General features: G+C 36.2%; 1 protein-coding gene across 3 annotated transcripts in view; it reads right to left on the reverse strand.

Annotated features, from left to right (window-relative positions):
- The window catches only part of CFAP58 (cilia and flagella associated protein 58), a 122,416-nt gene that overhangs the window by 50,460 nt on the left and 52,117 nt on the right, over positions 1-19,839 (reverse strand). For all 3 annotated transcript variants that reach the window (XM_074233757.1, XM_074233755.1, XM_074233756.1), the window contains 2 exons: positions 19,370-19,481; positions 13,812-13,916 (listed from right to left, as the gene is read on the reverse strand). In XM_074233757.1, the coding sequence (XP_074089858.1) occupies positions 13,812-13,916; positions 19,370-19,481 (217 nt within the window). The remainder of the gene's footprint in view (positions 1-13,811; positions 13,917-19,369; positions 19,482-19,839) is intronic.

Consider the following 19,839-nt stretch of genomic DNA (forward strand, 5'->3'; position numbering starts at 1 on the left):
TGGGTGAAAGGGAGAGAATTTGGAATTGAAGGTTTTGAAAGTAGAATGTTGAAACTTGCTTTTGCATGTTACCAGGAAAAAATAATTTTAAAAGGAAAAAAAAGAAATGAAAGGTAGCCAAGAGAGGGTAAGGTCAATAAAAATTTAAGAGAAGAGAAAATTTAAGGAGAAAAGAATGGTGGACAGTATAAAAGGTTGCAAAGAAATCAAGGAGGATAAAGATTGAGAAAAAGCCATTACATTTGTCAATTAAGAGATTATTTGGTAACTTTGGAGAGAGTAGTTACAATTGAATGATGATGTTAAAACTAGACTGCAGAGAGATAAGAGTAACAGAATGAAAGGAAAGGAAATAGAGGAATTGCCTGTAGATATCATATAGTACATATATATATATATATATATACACACATATATATATACATATATGTATATGTATATATGCATATGCCCATATACACAAATGAATGCATACTTATACACACACATATTTTATATCTTCTGGCATTTATCATGTTCTACCCTATATTATAGTTATTTTTCTAATTATAATCTATTCCATTCCTTGAAAGAAGTGATTCTTTTATCCTCAAAGGGTAGTATGGAAGAATAGAAACAGGATGATGTTTGTTCTCAAAGGGACTGGGGTTCAAATCCTGACTCTGTTATTTGGTACTTTGTGAAGTTGGGAAAGGCATCTCATCTGTCAGGTCCTCTTTTTCCTCATCTGTAAATTGAGGAGATTGAATGAAAAGACTTCTATGGTGCCTTGCATCTCTAAATCTATAATCCTGTCATCCATCTTTGCAACCTCCATAAGAGCTAGATAGACAGGGTCTACAAGAAATTATAAATTCAAGTATTATTTAATTGTATATATTATATAAATCAGCATGCAACCATACACATCACTTTTATGGCTACCTTTCATTTTTTTATACAACTAGGTTCCATTTCTCTCTTACTCTGGGGGACAGGTTGAGTACAACTAAAATACTAAGAAAACTCACAGTGCAATTTCAGCAGAAAGGAGGAGAGAAATCAAAATAGAAGAGAAGCTTGTCCACTGGAAGCAGCTTGGAAAAGAACCCTTTTTAATTGGGTTTATCATTTTGAATCCTTTGTGACACAGGAAGGGCCTTCCCACTCTCATCTAGTGCTTTTTCTAAGCGGCAAAATTATGTTCTTCACCTCACATTTTGGAACGGAACCTAAATTAGCTTTGCTGGGTTTTTTTGTTTAGCAATTTTAATTTCCACTGTATCTTCCTGTGGCACAGTCTTTCTAATACACATCATTAATGATTTTGGCACAGCTTTGGGGCCTGAGACTTGTTAGTTAACTGTTAATAGCAGAAGCAAGAATTATGATATTTGCAAAAGTCATCCCAAAAGAAACTGGGGCAAAATCTTGGAGTCATTTCTTCCAAACACTAGGACCATTGCTTAATAATGGGGCAATTATTTTTAATACAGTCATATAAGAGCTAGCAATTTGGCTGGGTCATGTCTATATCTCTATTCATAGCTGACAGATTCCTTTAGGAATTCTTTTATGCTGTATTTGAGGTTTTTCATGCTTCTATCCACAGTGTAGATTTTTGTATCCTGCACTGCAGTCTCCATGCTGGATCCAAAGCTCCTAAGTCTTGATGCACTCCATCTTCCCTATAACATTCTAGAGCATCTATGCCCACCTTTGCACCATTCTTCCACACTACTCCCCCCCAAATCTCAATCATATTGGAAGCACAAGTGAAATTATTTGAGATGGAAAGGGGGGAAAAAATTAACCTATTGTAATCTAAGCCTAAGTCAAAGTATATGACTATTTCTAGCATTCCCAAAGTATATGAATACACTGTTAATGATCTGAAAAGCATTAAATATTGTATGTTAGCCTGTAGAAGCTCATATCATTTCAAATTCTTGCCTAATTCAAGACATTTTACAACTAAATAAAGCAGACTTTAACCTACTCAGTCATAAAATTAAATTAAAGAAAGTTCACCTTGGAAATACAGGACTGAGATGCTATCAAGTAAGGAATTCCTTTGGTTCATTTAGCCATTTATGTCTCTCTCTCTCTCTCTCTCTCTCTCTCTCTCTCTCCATCTATGGGCTGTCCCCATTCACCAGGCCCCTAGGCTGGTGTGACAGGGAAAGTTGAGTATGTAATGTGACAATTTCCTAAAGCATTGCTAATCAGAACTCAGAAAGGTACTTTTATTACTTTATGAATTTTCAATACGTCACTATTCATTATACAGTCAAGTTCCCCACACAAATTACTCCCTAAAATGCATATCCTTTGTTGTCACTGCTTGTTTATCACTGTCAATAACATCTCAAGGGAAATGATCTCTCAGTTCATTCTGCTCTTTTCTTTCCCAAAAGACCTAAAGACGACCCATGTGGCTGACAAGTCATTTAATCTATTGTCGTAATTTCATCTTTTTGCGATCATTTTTTAGATGGATTGTGGCATCATGATATAATTAATAATCCAGATTCAGGAAGTAAAGCTAAAAGCCAAGGAGTTTTAAATGGTATATGAGTGGACCAAGAAAAACAATTCTTCCAGGACAAAGGTATTGACATTTATTGGACTGACAAACAGGTTACATCAACCAAAATGGAACTTAGAAAAGAAGGCTAAGTAGAGCAACTAATATTTGCAGATCATTATGACTTCTATTTTATATATCTTTTATATTATGACATTGTGATTTCTATTGCCCTAGAATATAGAATATTCAATTATTTTCACAGGCAGACATTTTCCACTTTATGAGTACTTTGTAAAGGAGAATTAAAGAAAAAAAGACATTAGAAATGTATATATACATATATGTATGTAGACATGTGTATTCAGTCCACCAAGCACATAATATCTGTAGAGTATTGAATAAGTTCCTACCATCTTGACTAGAATCTAATCTCATTCATCTACAGATTGCCATTTTCATCCTACCTCCTACATGTCTATTCTTCCCTTTTCAATGCAATCTTTTTTGTTCAAAATTTCACTGGATCAACCTAATTATAAAAAAAGAAACTAATGAAAATTAGCTAAATAAGACTAAATAGTTTTAATTAATTCTTCCCTGATACTTCATGTAATTGAATAAAGAACTTTCCAATCTCCTGATTCTCTAAGTGTCCTCATAAATAGACTAAGAATTTATTTTTTGGAAACATGGACGATAAGACTGGAAAAAAGAGTGGAGACAACCCCATTTTCTAGATGAAAAAAGTAAAATCTGACAAAGTGACTTGCCCAACAGATTAGTGGAAGAGTTAGGACTCTAACCTAGGTCATCTAATTTTTAATCTAGTATTATTTCCACTATAAATTGATACTTTTATTTCACATTAACTTTTCTATAATGTGATAGCACCATTTGTGCATAGATATTTATAAATACCATACCATTTCCTAGAGAATGTTTTCAGCTTTTATAAACTATTAAAATTGCAGGATTATTTTTTTTAGGGAAATGAATGGAGTAATAAGAAAAAGGAAGGAATGGATGGGCTTTAGATATGATCCTGAGACCCAGAAAACTTTTTGGGTTTGAGGTGTATGACCTTGGATGCTGACATACTTTAAAAAAACATTAACAATAAACTCCTATATTTTTGTTTCAGATGGCAAAATGAAAGTTACCAAAAATGCCTAAATTTCTCACGAAGACCAAAAGGAGCATCAGATAAAATAGTGATCAAGAAGACCAGCAAAACATCAGTAAACTCCTCCATCCAGTTATTCAGGACTACTAGGAGCCTCTGGGTTCTCAGAGGTGACTTTTTTTTTCTTTTACTGCAGTGGGGAGGGTAAGGGGAAGAAAGTCCACAAGTGCCAGGAAACAGAATACTCGGGTCTAGACTGGCCAATAAAATCCCAATCTAAAAAGGGTCTGAGGCAGTGGGCTCTCTGAGAAGGACTGGACCAGAGGACTGGGAATTACACTAGCCTGAAGTCTTGTAGGGGCTTCCTTCCTTGATCTATCAGAGAAGCAGCTGGGGACAGAGCCAGCCCACTAAGTCACCAAGTAGAAAAACAGGACAGAACAGTAATGTCTAGGTACATTCAGGGTCAGAGTAGGCCAAGGCCAGTTCAATAACTGCATTGGCTCAATATCAGAAAAGCTTTAAATATAATAGATTATATTGATAATTAAAAAACAGTTTAAATGATTGTATCAATAGAAGGAAAAGCCTTTTTGACAAAATTTTTTAAAAATCCATTTATGTTAGAAAAAATGTTTTTAAAGCATAAAAATAAATGGCCCTTTCCTTAATATAGTCAACATTATCTATATGAAACTCAGAACTAGTATTATATATAATAAGAGAAAAACATTTCAGTAAGATCATGGGTAAAGCAAAGATACAAATGCCACCACTATAACTTGATATAATTTTAGAAATGCTATTATAGGAAGAAGAGAAAAAAAATTGATGAACTAAGTATAAGCAAGGAAAAGTACTAAATTATTACATTCAGAAGATGATATGGTGGTTTACATAATATTATAGTCACCTAAAATTAATTAAAAACAACTCCAGTAAAATGGTAGGATATAAAACAGATGCACAAAAATGATCAGCTCTTCAATATTTGCCAAAAAAATCCAGTAGAAAGAAATTTAAAAAAAAATATTTGGGGGTCAGCTAGGTAGCCCAGTAGATAGATAGAATATCAGCTCTGGAGCAGGAGGACCCGAGTTCAAATCTGACCTCAGACACTTAATAATTTCCTAGCTATATGACCTTGCGCAAGACACTCTATTTTTTTTTATTGTTTTTTTTTTTTGCTAGGCAATGGAGTTAAGTATCTTGTCCAAGGTCAAACAGCTAGGTAATTATTAAATGTCTGAGGTTGGATTTGAACTCAGGTCAGGTCAATCCTCCTGACTCCAGGGCCAATGCTCTATCTATTGTGCCACCTAGCTGACCCTAGGGCAAGACACTCAACCCTATTGCCTTAAATAAATAAAAATTGGGGAAAAAATCTATTCAGGTATCTATCAAATATATAATATATCCAGAAGTCATCTTACCAAAACAAAGACAGGAATTACATGACAACAACTTTAAAACAAATGGAAATAAAGGCTTAAAGACTTTATAGGAGTAGTTAGGTGGTATAGTGTCCTGGAGTCAGGAGGGACCTAAGTTCAATTACAACCTCAGACATGTCCTAGCTATGGATCCCTGGCTAAGTCACTTAACCTCCACCTGCCTGCCCCACTCCACTCCCAAAAAAAGACTTAATAAAAATAAAGACCTAAATAACTATAGAGTATTAACAGTGTATGTTGATCCATGCCAAAGTATTAAAAATGACAATAAAAATGTCTAAGATAGCCTAATTCAGTGCCACACCAAACAAACAAAAGATTGCCATATAGAACTAGAAAGAATAACACAAAATTCATCTAGGAGAACAAAAGGCTAAGAATCTCAAGGGAGATCATGAAAAAATAACTCAAATCTAGCCTTGGACACTTATTTGTTATATGACCCTAGGCAAGGCAATTAACTTCTGTCTGCCTCAGTTTCCTAATCTGTAAAATAAGGATAGCAGCAGCCCATATTCTTTTATAAAGTTAAAATGAGATGACTTTTTCAAACCTTTAAATGCTATATAAATGATTATAATAAGATGATGATGATGATGATGATTCAGACTGTACTACAAAAAAGTAATTACAAAATTGACACTGGTATAAAAATACAAAAATTAATGATAGAAATAAATTAGATATGCAAGATCTTGAAGCAATTATGCATAGCATCCTATTATTAACTAAAAATATCAGCTACCAAGTACCAGAACCAAGTTTATGACTTACTTGTTTGTTTGTTTTAATTCTGGGAAAATAGAAAGTAGTTTGGAAGAAATTAAACTTAAACAAACTTAGACCAATATTTCACACTACATTTTATATAATTTCCAAATGTATACATGGCCTAGATATTAAAGGACATATCATAAATTAAAAGAATTCATTTAAAAAGGGGGATGGGGAGAAATATGGATGATTATAAAAATAAAGTAGATAATTCTGATTATATAAAAGGAAAAGTTTTAGCACAAAGAAAATCAATGTAATAAGGAAATAATGAACTGAAGGGGAAAATGTAACAAATGTCTATGTTAAAAATCTGGTATCCAAAGTATATAGGCAATTGATAGAATTATAAAACTACAAGAGACATTCCCTCAATAGGAAAAATGGTCAAACAACAAGAACGTGATGTTCTCAAAAGAAATATTAACAACCATATACAAAGAAATTACCCAAGTCCCTAATAATAAGAGAAATTAAAAATATAACAACTCCAAAGTTCTATCTCGCACCTATCAGATTGGCAAAGAAAAGAGAAAGTAACCAATTCAAGAGGGGTTATAGGAGGACAGGTGCACAAAGTCCTTGGAAGTTGTGGATCAGTCCATCCATTGTGAAGAACAATGTGCATTCCCCCCAAATCACTAAACTTGACCTAGTGATATCATGACTAAGTACATACTTCAAAGAGATTAAAGATATTGGGAAGGGGCACATATATGGAAAAATATTCATAGCAGCACTTTTGATATAGCAAAGAATTGAAAACAAAGTAGGTATTCATCCACTGGGGTATAGCTGAACAAGTTATGGTATATGAATGTAATGAAATATTATTGCTCGGTAAGAAATAATGAAAGATGTACAACCTATATCATATTACTCGCTGTCATGGGGAGACAGGAGGGAAAGGAAGGAGGCAGAAAAATGTGGAACTCAAAGCTTAAAAAAGATGAATGCTAAAAACTATCTTTGCATGTAATTGGAAAAATAAAATTACATTCAAAAAAAAGAAATGAATTTAAAGAAAATTAGAAAGACTAGCATGAATTGATACAAAGTCAAGTATTTGAAGCCAGAAGAATAATTTGAATAATGAATACAATACAGAAAGGAAAAATAACTTTGAAAAACTTAAAAATGGCCATGTTATATTTAAGCAAATATATATATATATATATATATACATACATATGTATATACATATACATATAAACAAGTAGTACATAACAGAATTTCATTATTTCATATACTAGTTTCTCTTCCTGTTCTTTGCATATGGAAATGCTTGAAATTGTTGATGTTTATGAAAATAAAAGTTTAAAAGATAATTTCTGTTTAATAAAAGAAATTGGGTCAACTAAAACTGAATTTTGAACTATGATACAAAATGCCAAGGAATCTTGAGCTAGAGGACTCTTTTGGAAAGGGAATGACCATCCAAACCAAGAACATCTAGTAAAGGAAGCCATGATCACCAAAAGCCAGTTAGAAAAGCTTCATTATAAACAATTAATGTCAGAATCAATGCATTTCCTTTTTGTCAGTGTTTAGTTATCATTAGTATACTCAGATTTCATGACAGAATTTGACAAAAACCACCTGTGTTATTCTAGTAGGCTGGATGAACTTAGAATTGATTGAAAGCCCAGACTCAGAATAATCACCCATGGTTAGTTACTGGGAAATGGTCTCTAACAAAGTACCCAAGGATCTGTGCTGTTTACCAGTTCTTATTAAAGGCTTGGATAAAGATCTTAGGTGGCATGCTTATCAAATTTTCAGAGGCTACAAGGGATAGTTAATACTTAAAGGGCAAAGTCAGAATCCAAAAAGATATCAATTAGTTAGTATGTTTGAATGAATATAATGATGAAATCAAATAAGAGGAAAATATAAAGTCTTGTACTTTGGGTTAAGAAAAAAAAATCTCACAATGGGGAAGGTATGAGTAGACTGCAGATGATACAAAAAATGAGTGTTTTCGTAACCTGCAATCTTAAAAAGAGTCAAACGTTTGAGATTCCACTGCACCATGCTCCTCTTATTATTTAACAGGGGCCAAAAAAGAGACTGCAATCTTAGTTCATATTTAGAGAGGCACTGTATCCATGATAACTATGCCAAACTATTTGCTAGTCACACCACTTCTGTAAGCCTATGTTCAGTTCTAGGGTCCTTATTTAAGTGAGATTGTTGTGGGGGAAGCTCATCAAGGATCACAAAGAGCTTGGAGATTATGTCCAGGACAAACTGAAGGAACTAAGGATATTGATTTTGGAGAAAAGAAATCTTAGGCAGAATATTATAACTATCTTCAATTATTTGAAGGGATCTCACCTGGAAGAGGGATTAGGGGTTTTTTCCCCCCCTTCTGTTTAGCCTCAGCAAATAAAACTTGGTACAAATAGGAGGAAATGGTGGAGAAGATTTAAGCTTCCTGTAAACTATAGTTACTCCAAAGATGAGGGGCAGCCTCAAGAGGTTTAAAGGCCATCTCCCATTTCCTGCCCCCCCCCACTCCCTTGTGGTCTTTAAGGAAAGGTTTTATATTATCATAGTTCAGTCTGTTATAAAGGAAATTCCTTTTGGGGTACAGGTTGAACTAGGTGGCGCACAAAGTCCTTTTCAATGAAAAATGCTTCTACTTTTCAGTAGAAAAGGAACAAAGATTCCTTAGTGTGGCTACAGAAAAGGAAGTCTCCCCATTCACTATGTATATTCTGAGTCAGGAAACAGATTCTATGTATTCTCTCTAGTCCCTTATTAATTCACCTTCCAGGAAGTACCGAAACACTATTCTCAAATCCATCCTTAAAACAAAGAGCTTATAGAATGCCCAGGTATCTTGACTCACACACACACATACAAAAGATGTAGGCATTAGAATTAAAAGTGTATCTCAGCCTACTGTAAATTATAGACCACCACAAAGATTGACATTAATAACAAAATATGAAGACATTAGGAACTGAATTCTACTCAAAACCTTTTAGAACCTCACGCATTACCCTCTAGCTGATTGGACACAGCTTATCTTCTGAATGTGCAGCTGGTTCTTGTCCTTCGTTATTGAAGAAGACCAAGATGACATCACTATGTTTGAGAAAAATCACAGTGTGTCTGATGGTGGCTGATCAGCCCAATATGAGCTCAGAATGCTCTACCACAGGTTGGGCACAAATAGTCCATGTGAACCTGGGGTGAGAAGGGACCTATTTATTTCCTTATAACCCCTTTCCATGAAGGCAAAACATTCAATATTCTTTTTTTTAGGTTTTTTGCAAGGCAATGGGGTTAAGTGGCTTCTCCAAGGCCACACAGTTAGGTTATTAAGTGTCTGAGGCCAGATTTGAACTCAGGTACTCCTGACTCCAAGGATGGTGCTCTATCTACTGTGCCACCTAGCCTAAATATTCTTTTTTAAAAGAATTTCTATATAATCCACAATTGAAACAAACACATCATTTCTAATTGTAGCATTTTCTGTCAGGTTCAGAGCACTTTTCTAACATTTTAATGTAATTATCCAATCATTCTAGTTCAGTAAAACACTGAGATTTTTCTCTAAGAATGACACAAGTGGTTTTCTTGTCCAAAGAAAACTGCATATGTCAGCTACAGAGCTGGTCAGCCTGTTCAAAGGGCATATTGACTTGATGAACACATTTCTTGAGGAGTAGCTGATTTGAATAAAGCTTTCCAAGGTTCCTTGTTTCCATATTTTCTTCTTTTCTCAGCCACTACTAAGGATCATGTGATGCTTTAGGAATAACTATAAAATTCGACTTCCAGCCAAGATGGTGGAAAGAAGACAGGCACAGTTCTAAAGTTTCCTGATCTTTCCCCATCTATCATATGAAACAAACCTCTTAACAGAAATCTGACCCACAAACCCATAAAGAAAAGCCAGGAGAAAGAACATCTACCTCAGGATTTGTCTCCCTCAGCAGCATTGGATGAGTTTGGGTGGGTGAGTCTTGGCGCAGAGGGCAGATCAGCCCCGGATCAGCCAGATTAGCGGCTGAATTGGAGCTGGGAGTCTCAGGGCCCGAGAGCCGGACCTGCTGGATCAGCGGTGGGACTAGACGGCGGGGTCTTGAATCATCTAGGGAGCAGAGGCATGCTGACCCTCTGGAGCTTGCCAACAGAGCTGGGGGGAGAGCTCCAGTGCAGGAGAGCTGTGGACACCATCCCTGGGCTCCTCTGGTCTGAGGAACTCTGAGTCCAAGCCTCCATTGCAGCTGAGGCCTCTTCCCTAAACAAACAATGGCAGACTACTTCTGCCTCAGGCACAGGTGTGTGAGTAGAAGAACCAGCTCAGCTGACAATAGGGAGAGGAATGACCTCAAGCCACCATTGATTGAAGGCAAAAGGATTCATTAGCTCCAACCCCTCCCTTCAAGCTAAAGGAGAGGGCCTCAATCAAGGTCACAGACACTCCAGAGAAAGCAACCAGCACCTCCTAGTGGTCAGCCAGAGAAATTGCACTCAGTGAGTAAAGCCTCTATTGATCCCAAGCCCCTCCCCAACTCAAGGTCTTAGCAAAATGAAGAAGCCTCAGCAGAAAGGTGGATCCATTGAAAAATTTTTGGAAGGGAAAGACCCTAACTCAGAGAGACCTAGAACCTCTGAGGAGAATATGATCTGGTCTTCAACACAGAAAGACTTTCTTGAAGAAATAAGGAAGGAGTTTAAAAATCAACTGGAAAATTTGGGAGAGATAATTAATACCTTGCAACAAGAAAACAAATCCTTAGAAAATACAACTGGACAAATGCAAAAAGAAAATAATTCTCTGAAAACCTCAATTGGTCAAATGTGGAAAGCTCTTTCAAAAGTAGAAATGACCAATTGAAAAAAGGAGTTGCAAAAAGTTAATGAAGAAAACTCCTCTCTAAATAAAAAGGAGTCTGCAGAAACTAATGACTCCATGAGACAGCAAGAGCCAGTTAAACAAAATAAAAAAAAAATAGAAAAAATAGAAGAAAATATAAAATACCTCATCAGCAAAACCACTGACCTTGAGAATAGGTCGAGGGGGGCAACCTGAAAATTATTGAACTTCCTGGAAACATTGAAGAGAAAAAAAGCCTGGACTTAATATTACAGGACCTAGTGATGGAAAACTGCCCTAATATCATGGAACCAGAAGGCAAAGTAGTTATTGAAAGAATACATCGATCCCCTCCAGAAAAAAGATCCTAAAAATGAAAAAACCAAGGAATGTTGTGGCCAAATTCCAGAACTATCAAATAAAAGAGAAAATCCTGCAAGCAGCCAGAAAGGAATAACTATAAAATTCAAGAGTGGTGGTTCAGACCATATTCCATTTTACTTGGAAAGCTTACTTTCAAGCATAACTTATTTGAGACTACAGAGAGCCCAGACCAGGGGTTATAAATGACTCTGGATTATATTTTGTGCTCTAAAATGGATTCCTTCTAACATTTCTGGTCAATAAATTAACATACATGGCTCTGGATAGTTATATTAATATCTTGTTATGTCTCTTTTCTCCCCAATTTCTACCAGTAGCAATAAGAGATAAGGTGCATTCCCTACGCTTGTGGTTCCACAAAACCACCCTAAAGGGAGATAACAGACTCATAAACTAGGTAGGACAATCTGAATTTGTTTACATCATCTTGGGAAGGATTTTTTTTAATAACCACATAAAACAAAAATGTCCAGGTTCATTCTTGTTTGACCAATTGACAGAGGCCTTGGTAAGAGTCATGATCTCCAGAAAGGTCCAGAAAGAATCCATAATCACCAAGTCAAAGACCTAGAGATAACTGCCTCTACCCTGCTCCAATAATTTTGTATTTTTGTATTTCACTGGGAAAATTCTGAGGTCTAAAGTCAAATCACTGGGTACAGGTTTTAGACATAAAAGGTGATATCATAAGCCAATTAGGAGAACAAGGAATAGCTTATCTGTCAGATCTATGGAAAGAGGAGCAGTTTATGACAAAAAGAAGAGATACAGAACATTATAAAATGCAAAATGGATAATTTTGTTTACATTAAATTGAAAATTTTTTCCATAAATACAACCAATGCAACCAAGATTAAAAGGAAACAATTTTTACAGATAGTGTTTCTGATAGAGGATTCGTTTCTAAAATATATAGTGAATTGAGTCAAATTTATAAGAATAGAAGTCATTTCTCAATTGATAAATGGTCAAAGGATATGAAAAGGCAATTTTCAGGTGAAGAAATTAAAGCTATTTGGGGCGGCTATGTGGTACAGTGGATAGAGTACCAGCCCTGGAGTCAGTACTACCTGAGTTCAAATCCAGCCTCAGACACTTAATAATCACCTAGCTGTGTGGCCTTGGGCAAGCCACTTAACCCCATTGCCTTGCATAAAAAAAAAAAAGAAGAAAAAGAAATTACAGCTATCTATAGTCATATGAAAAAAATACTCTAAATATTTTTTTTTAGGTTTTTGCAAGGCAAATGGGGTTAAGTGGCTTGCCCAAGGCCACACAGCTAGGTGATTATTAAGTGTCTGAGACTGGATTTGAACCCAGGTACTCCTGACTCCAGGGCCAGTGCTTTATCCACTAGGCCACCTAGCCACCCCTCTAAATATTTTTGATTAGAGAAATGCAAATTAAAACAACTTTGAGGTACTGCCCCATACCTATCAGATTGGCCAATATGATTTAAAAGGAAAATGATCAATGTTAGAGAGAAGGTGGGAAAACTAGGACACTAATGCATTATTGGTGGAGTTGTGAACTGACCCAAACTTTCTGGGAGAGCAATTTGGAATTATGACCAAAGGGTAATAAAACTGTGAACCCTTTGATCCAGCAATACCACTAACAGGTCTGTATCCCAAAGAGATCACAAGAAAGGTTAAGAAAACCACTTGCACAAAAATATTCATATCAGTTCTTTTCATAGTAGCAAAAAACAGACATTGAAGGGATGCCCATTAATTGGGGAATGGCTGAACAAATTGTGATATATGAATGTTATGAAACACTATTGTTGTAAAAGAAATCATGAGGGGCCCAGACTTCAGAAAAGTTTGGAAAGATTTGCATGAACTGATGCTGAGTGACATGAACAGAACCAGAAGAATACTATACACACTAACAGCAACACTGGATTATGATCAGCTATGATGACTTGTTCATTTCAGCAGGATAATAATTAAATACAATTCTAAAGGACTGTGATGGAAAATACCATCCGTATCCAGACAGGGAATATAAAATCTGAATGCAGACAAAGCTAATCATCTTGAATTTTTAAAAAGTTGTCTTATTGTATTCTGTTTCTTTTTCTAATTTTTTTCCTTTCTGGTTTTATTCTTCTTTCAAAATATGATTAATATGGATTTATGTTTAACATAGTTATAAATAGTCATATATATATAATAAACATAGTTTTATATATCTATAACTTATATTTGATTGCTTTCAGTGGCAGGGAGGAGGGAGAGAAGGGAGAGATGGATAAAAATGTGAAACTCAAAACCTTAACAAAAAATGTTTGTTGCAAACCATCTTGGTACCTAGTTAGAAAAATAAATGGTTTTTTGTTTTGTTTTGTTTTGTTTTTTAATTGTGGGGAGGAAGACAGCCCTAACACTCCTTGGCAGATTCCCAAGAGCTTACCAAAGAAAACCAGATAAATCTAGAAAAACATCTTCATAGCCCCCAAAACAAGTGTGGCCTTTCACTTTGTTTTCCAGAATTCTCTAGATATCAATGAGCACAGCCTAAAAGAGCAATTAATCAGCCAAGGCTTGTTCTCCATATGTAAGTCTCTGGTGCCATCTGCTGTTCACTGGCAGGCATGCCACACTCAGCATCATCAAAGGACCCAACAGATACCAGACCACGGAGCATCACCCAGACACCAGCAGGGACAAGAACATGCAGAGGCTAAGATTATCAGGAAATTAAAAAGGCAAGGAAGAAGGATCCTACCTGAAGGAGTAATTCCTTTTCTACCACCTCTTCTGTCTTGCTGATGAGACGTTTCTGCAGCGTGTGGATCTTCTGTATCAGTTCAAAAGTACTTGGGTCACTAGCCTGTCCGAGAAGAATGACAAAAGAGAGGTCAACATTCTCAGTATAATGGTATCAATCACTATCCCAAAAGTACTACTGCTTTTCTTCAGATGCATTATGAGTCCCCAGATGCTGCCTGAAACATTTATTTTTAAGAGGAGATGGGATTTCTGCCTTCATAGCACTCATATCAAAGCACACCCAAGACAAGGTCATGAATCTTTACTTGGCTGGTTTTTCAGCAGTCGGGCTGTAAGAAGAGATTCTTTTACAGTAAGATCATATATTCAGAACAAGAAGGGGCCATAGAGAATACATAGTCCAACACCTCCATTTTATACAAGAAGAGATAGGACTTGGGTGCCAAGTAACTTACCTGTCCATGGTCACAAAGCTCATATGTATCAGAGGCAGAATTTGAACCTAGATCTTTCTTGTGCCAAGGCCAGGTCCCCATATATTATGCTATGGCCTCAAGTTTCTAGAACAATGTCTATAAGATAAAACATTTAAGATAATAATAATAATAATAATAATAATAATAGCCTCACTGATAACTAATCATTGATCCTGCTCTCAGTACCTTCTTTAATCTCCTACAATTCCAGTTTTAAGAGTTGCCATTCCCAATCCCCCCCTTTCCCAGGTACACATTACTCACTGCTTAAAGCCCTAGGGTGATGCCACCCTATGGCAGAAGTTATTGATATTGATAACCTACCTGTACTAATTCCTCAATAATTGACATATTCATTCTTTATCATATCTCCCCATTCTGGTTATGTGTTACCCCTAGCTGTCATTCTTCAAACCTCCTTCTCTATCAATGACTAATCACTCCTTATTCCATCCCCTAGAATTCAAATCTCCCAAATTCCCACATTAAAGCCTCACACACCTTCACACTTCTTCCACTGTGCTCTCTGAAGTATCTGCTCCATAAATAACAAATGTGCTTTTATCTTAAATAATTTCCTTTCTCATTCTTTCCATCTCTTTGCATTCACTGGGATCTGACTCCCTCCAAATAACAACAATTTCTCTGGTCATCATTTCCAGTCCCAGTTGCACTTTTGTGTACCACCATTCACTGGCTGTAGCAGGGGAATCAAAGTAGTCCCTGCTTTCCATTGCCATTTCCAGGATCTTTGCTACTATCATCAAAAAGTAACCTTTCCTCCCTGGAGATTCAATTCATATTTATCATACAGCTAATATTCTCGTAGCTGTTATCAATTGACAATCAGGACATTCACCTTCAATGAGTTCAGTGCCAAGTTCAGAGTGTCCTCTCCAACTCCAATTCTCATTTTAGGTGTTTTCAACATATATATTAATTCTCTCTCAAGCTACTTAACCTCACAATTCCTTAAGTTACTCATTTTACAAGATCTACTCCTCCATTCAACCTTAATTACTTACAAAGACAGTCATAGTTGATATTACCCACAGATAATCTAGTCCCATGTTCATAAACTCTGAAACTTCTTTAATTGGTCAGAATCTGTTGAGCTTCTACACCTTTGCCTTGAAATATCAAATCCTGTTATTTGTATTATGAAATTCATCAGTCCCTCCATCCCTCAGTTATCTCCCAGGTCATTATCCCTGACACTAGGGAACCAATCTAACTCTTCTTTTTTCATTTATTTTATTCTTTTTTGTGATTTTTTTATTTCTTTTAATCTGTTCCTTCTTTCACAACTGTGAAAGGAAGAGGAAAAGGGGAAGGAGGAAGCGAGAAAAACTGGAACTCAAAATCTTATAAAAATGAAACCTAAAAATTGTCTTGACATGTAATTTGAGGACGGAAGGAATAAAATACTATTAAAATAATAATTTTGCACTATCAAGCCTTAGGCTTAGATTACCCCCAATATTGTCTTTATTCATATTTGTATGCTGTCTGGGATCCACTATAAATTTATATTACATAACTTCAACTGGTTCCTCACTTACAGCAACCTTAATTGATTCAATATCCCATTTACCACAGCAGTTTTCCAAATATTTTCATCTTTCCTGAAATTTTCCATGGCTCCCTCTCCCCCAACTGAGTCTCTTGAGTACTTTGCCTCATATTTCACTGAATGAAATGAGACCGGGGCAGCTAGGTGGTGCAGTGGATAGAACACTGGCCCTGAAGTCAAGGAGAACTTGAGTTCAAATCTGGTCTCAGACACATAATTACTGAGCTGTGTGACTTTGGGCAAATCTCTTAACCCCATTGCTTTGTAAAAAAAAAAAATTTAAATGAATGTTGAATGAAATGAGGCCATTCACCAAGAGTCCCTCTTATCCTCTCCTCTTCATCTTGCATCATTCAGAGGTCTTCCACCACTATTCCCTCTTTCACATGCCTCATGAGAAGGGGTAACCCCTTTTTCCAAGGCTACTTCCTACATGCACAAATAGTCTCATTGTGCCCAGTCTTCTGTATCTGATTGACCCTTGTATTATCCCAACTTTCTCACTTATCTTCAGACTCTCCCTGCCTACTAGTTGTTTTCTTACTTTTGTATAAACCCATCCATGTCTTTCCATCCCCCTAGAACCCTTACTTTACCCATCCATGCCCATTAACTATCATACCATATTTCTATTCCCTTTTGTAGCTAAATTCCTTGAGAAAACTGTCTCTGATTAATGCCTCCACTTCCTTTCCTCTCCTCTTAACTCTCCACTCTAGTTTCTAAACTTATCAATTCAGCTGATAATGTTCTCTCCAGATTTACCAATGATCTCTTAATTACCAAATCTAATGCCCTTTTCTCAATCCTCATCCTTGACTCCTTGAAAATGTCAATCAATTTCTTCTCTGGGACACTCTCTTTTCTCAAGGTTTTAATGACACTGCTCTTTTTTTGTTCTTTTCTTACCTGTCTGCATACTCCTTCTGTTTCTTTTGCTTTATCTTTTATCTAGGTCAAGTCACCACAAGAGTCCCTCAAGGTTCTGTCCTGGGCTCTCTTCTCTTTTCCCTCTATACTTTTCTATTTAATGATCTCATCACTTCCTTTAGATACAGTTATCATCTTTATGCCAACAATCCCCAGATCTCCAGGCCTCACCTCTCTCCTAACCTCCAGTCTCACAAATCCAAGTGCCTATTGAACATCTTGAACTGAAGATTCCATAGACAGTTTATACTTAATATGTCCAAAATTGGATTCATTCTGTTCCCTCTGTCCCAATCTTCTCCTCTTCCTAATTTTCCTATTACTACTGAGATCATCACCATCTTCCCAGTCACCCTGCCTCACAGTCTAGGTGTCATTCTCAAATCCTTTTTCTCTCTCTCCCCTTCCTATCAAATCATCTACCAAGTCCTGTCAATTCCTACTACAAACATCTCTCAAACCCCCACTTCTTTCTTCTGACACTATAACCACCCAAGTCTATGCCTCATCCCCTCACATCTTGACCCCTGCAGAAGCCTGCTGGTTGATCTACCTCTCTCTACACTCCCTATTCATTTTTCCTCTCAGCTCTCAAATTGATCTTTCTAAAAGACAGGTCTAACCATGTTACCTCCTACCCAATAAACTCCACTGGCAGCCTATTATCTCTCCAGGATTCAATATAGAATCCTCTGGTTGGCATTCAAACACTTTCATATCTTGGACCTTTCCTGCCTTTATGGTCTTGTTGTACCTTACTCCACTCCATAAAATATGCAAACCAAGGGCACTGCTCTCTTTACTGTTCATCATATACAATTTTCCATCTCTAAAAAGCGTGCTTTCACTGGCAGTCCCCCATGCCTAAAATATTCTTCCTCTTCATCTCAAGTATTCTGACTTGACTAATCTCCTTTAAATTTCAGCTAAAATCCTACCTTCGACAAGAAGTCTTTCCTGGTCCTTGATATTAGTGCCTTCCCTCTGAGTGTAACCCCAATTTTTCCTACTTATATCTTATTTGTACATAACTGTTTGGCTGTTTTCTCCTCCATTAGATAGTGGCTCAGAAATAAAAATCAGTAATTATTTCTGTACTTTCTAAGCCTACTTACAATTGGTCTGGCATGACAATTTAAGAAAGTGACCTCAAAAAAAAAACTATCTAAATATTTTTTAATCCTTTCCAAAGCTTCTATTTTCCCTATTTTTTAGAAACCCTGACGTGGAAATATGTTTTGTAAAGGCATGCCCAGAAACACAAGGAATGAACAATTTGTCAGTAAATGAATTCAACTTGATGTCTTCAGGAGCATCCATATTCTCACTCATTTGGTAAGACAGCTAAGTCACTATGGGAATTTTACTAAGGATGAATGAGTTTGGGGAGAAAAAAAAAGAAGAAAATAAATTTCAGTTGGCTCTGACTTTATTTAAAAGATATCCAATAGAGCCAATTGATATGCACATATTTGGACTACATTTGGCACAGTGTCTCTTGGCAGACCTGAATGTTGTTAAAATTCAGGCCTCCTATTTACATAATAATTTATTAAGCATTACCCTTAATACTTTCTTCATTAAATTTTTTTTTAGAAAAGAAATTACTTCCTGAAATTTCTTTGGCTAATTTCCCCCATTACTTCAATTTTCCTTACATCAAAATTTTCATATTCTCTTTAACACCTGAATTAGTTAGTCTCAGGACCCTTTCTTATATGTATATTATTAGGAATGACTAAAAGGAGGAGTCCACCATTTTCTTTAACACACTTGACCTGCCTTTCAATTTCATCTATCTTTTTCTTGATTTAATACAACCCCAGTGGTGGTGTAGACATAAAATTAAAAAAAATTGTTTACATTTCAACCAAAATCATACTTTTTAAAAATCCAAAGAACTTGAATTAATAAAATGCAGTTCTTTGTATTAATAGTAATGCCTAGCACATAGAATGCTTTCTGTCTATTATCCCTTCACAAAGGGGGCGCATCCAAGAGATGCCTGCTTCTTACAAGACAGAAAAGGATGCAAAGCCTGACTGAAAACTAGAGAGGATGCCATCAATTAGTAAAAGATAAGGGGGTGGGGCGGCTAGGTGGCCTAGTGGATAAAGCACCAGCCTTGGAGTCAGGAGTACCTGGATTCAAATCCAGTCTCAGACACTTAATAATTACCTAGCTGTGTGGCCTTGGGCAAGCCACTTAACTCCATTTGCCTTGCAAAAAAAAAAAAACCTAAAAAAAAAAAGATAAGGGGGTCATCAGAAACAAAAGCTAACTGGCAGGAAACAACCTAAACAATGGTAGGTGAAAACTAGTCTATGTCTTGAGCTTGAACATCTTTTTAAGTCTCCAAATAGGCAGAGTTTTGTCAGAGACTTCTTAAACAAAACCGATTAAACCATCTGGCTCTGGAACAGCACAATTTGCATTTCACCCAGCCTTCTTCTATAAGCGACAATTTGCATAGCATTAAACAAAGCCATGTTTCATGTTGTGCTCTAGGTTAGAAAATGTGTGTGGGGTAGAGGAACAGAGTTGAAAATGAAATAATGCTTTGCCAGATGTTACCTCCAATTTTCTCCATCTGTGTATATTCATGGGGTTCTCTAGTTCCTCCTCCAGGGCTCTACAGCGGGTCCTTTCCTTTAAGAATTCTCTTTGCATGTGAAAAAGCTCCTGCCTGAATAAGATAAAGTCTCTTCAGTAAAGAAATTTGGTACCAATTTGAGTATTACATCACTATAATATTCAACACAGAAGAAAGCTCAGAAGAAAACTTGGAGTTAGAAAGACTTTTAAGATACAAATACACCTATTAGCAATCAAAGTAACCCAGTTTCATCACTTGGTTTAACTATTTTGTGATTTATGGAAAAAAAACTCCAAGGCAAATGAGCTGTTATAGCTCTAATTCATGAGTTCATGACAGCCCCTGTACCCAGTGGGAGAAATCTGCATTTTCATTTCAAGGCAGCTGGTTTCCTGATGTTAAACTCCAACTATGAGGAATCAAAGGATCAGAGATAGAGGTGAAAAGA

The sequence above is a fragment of the Macrotis lagotis genome, chromosome 4 (genome assembly GCF_037893015.1).
Source record: "Macrotis lagotis isolate mMagLag1 chromosome 4, bilby.v1.9.chrom.fasta, whole genome shotgun sequence".
NCBI lineage: Eukaryota > Metazoa > Chordata > Mammalia > Peramelemorphia > Peramelidae > Macrotis > Macrotis lagotis.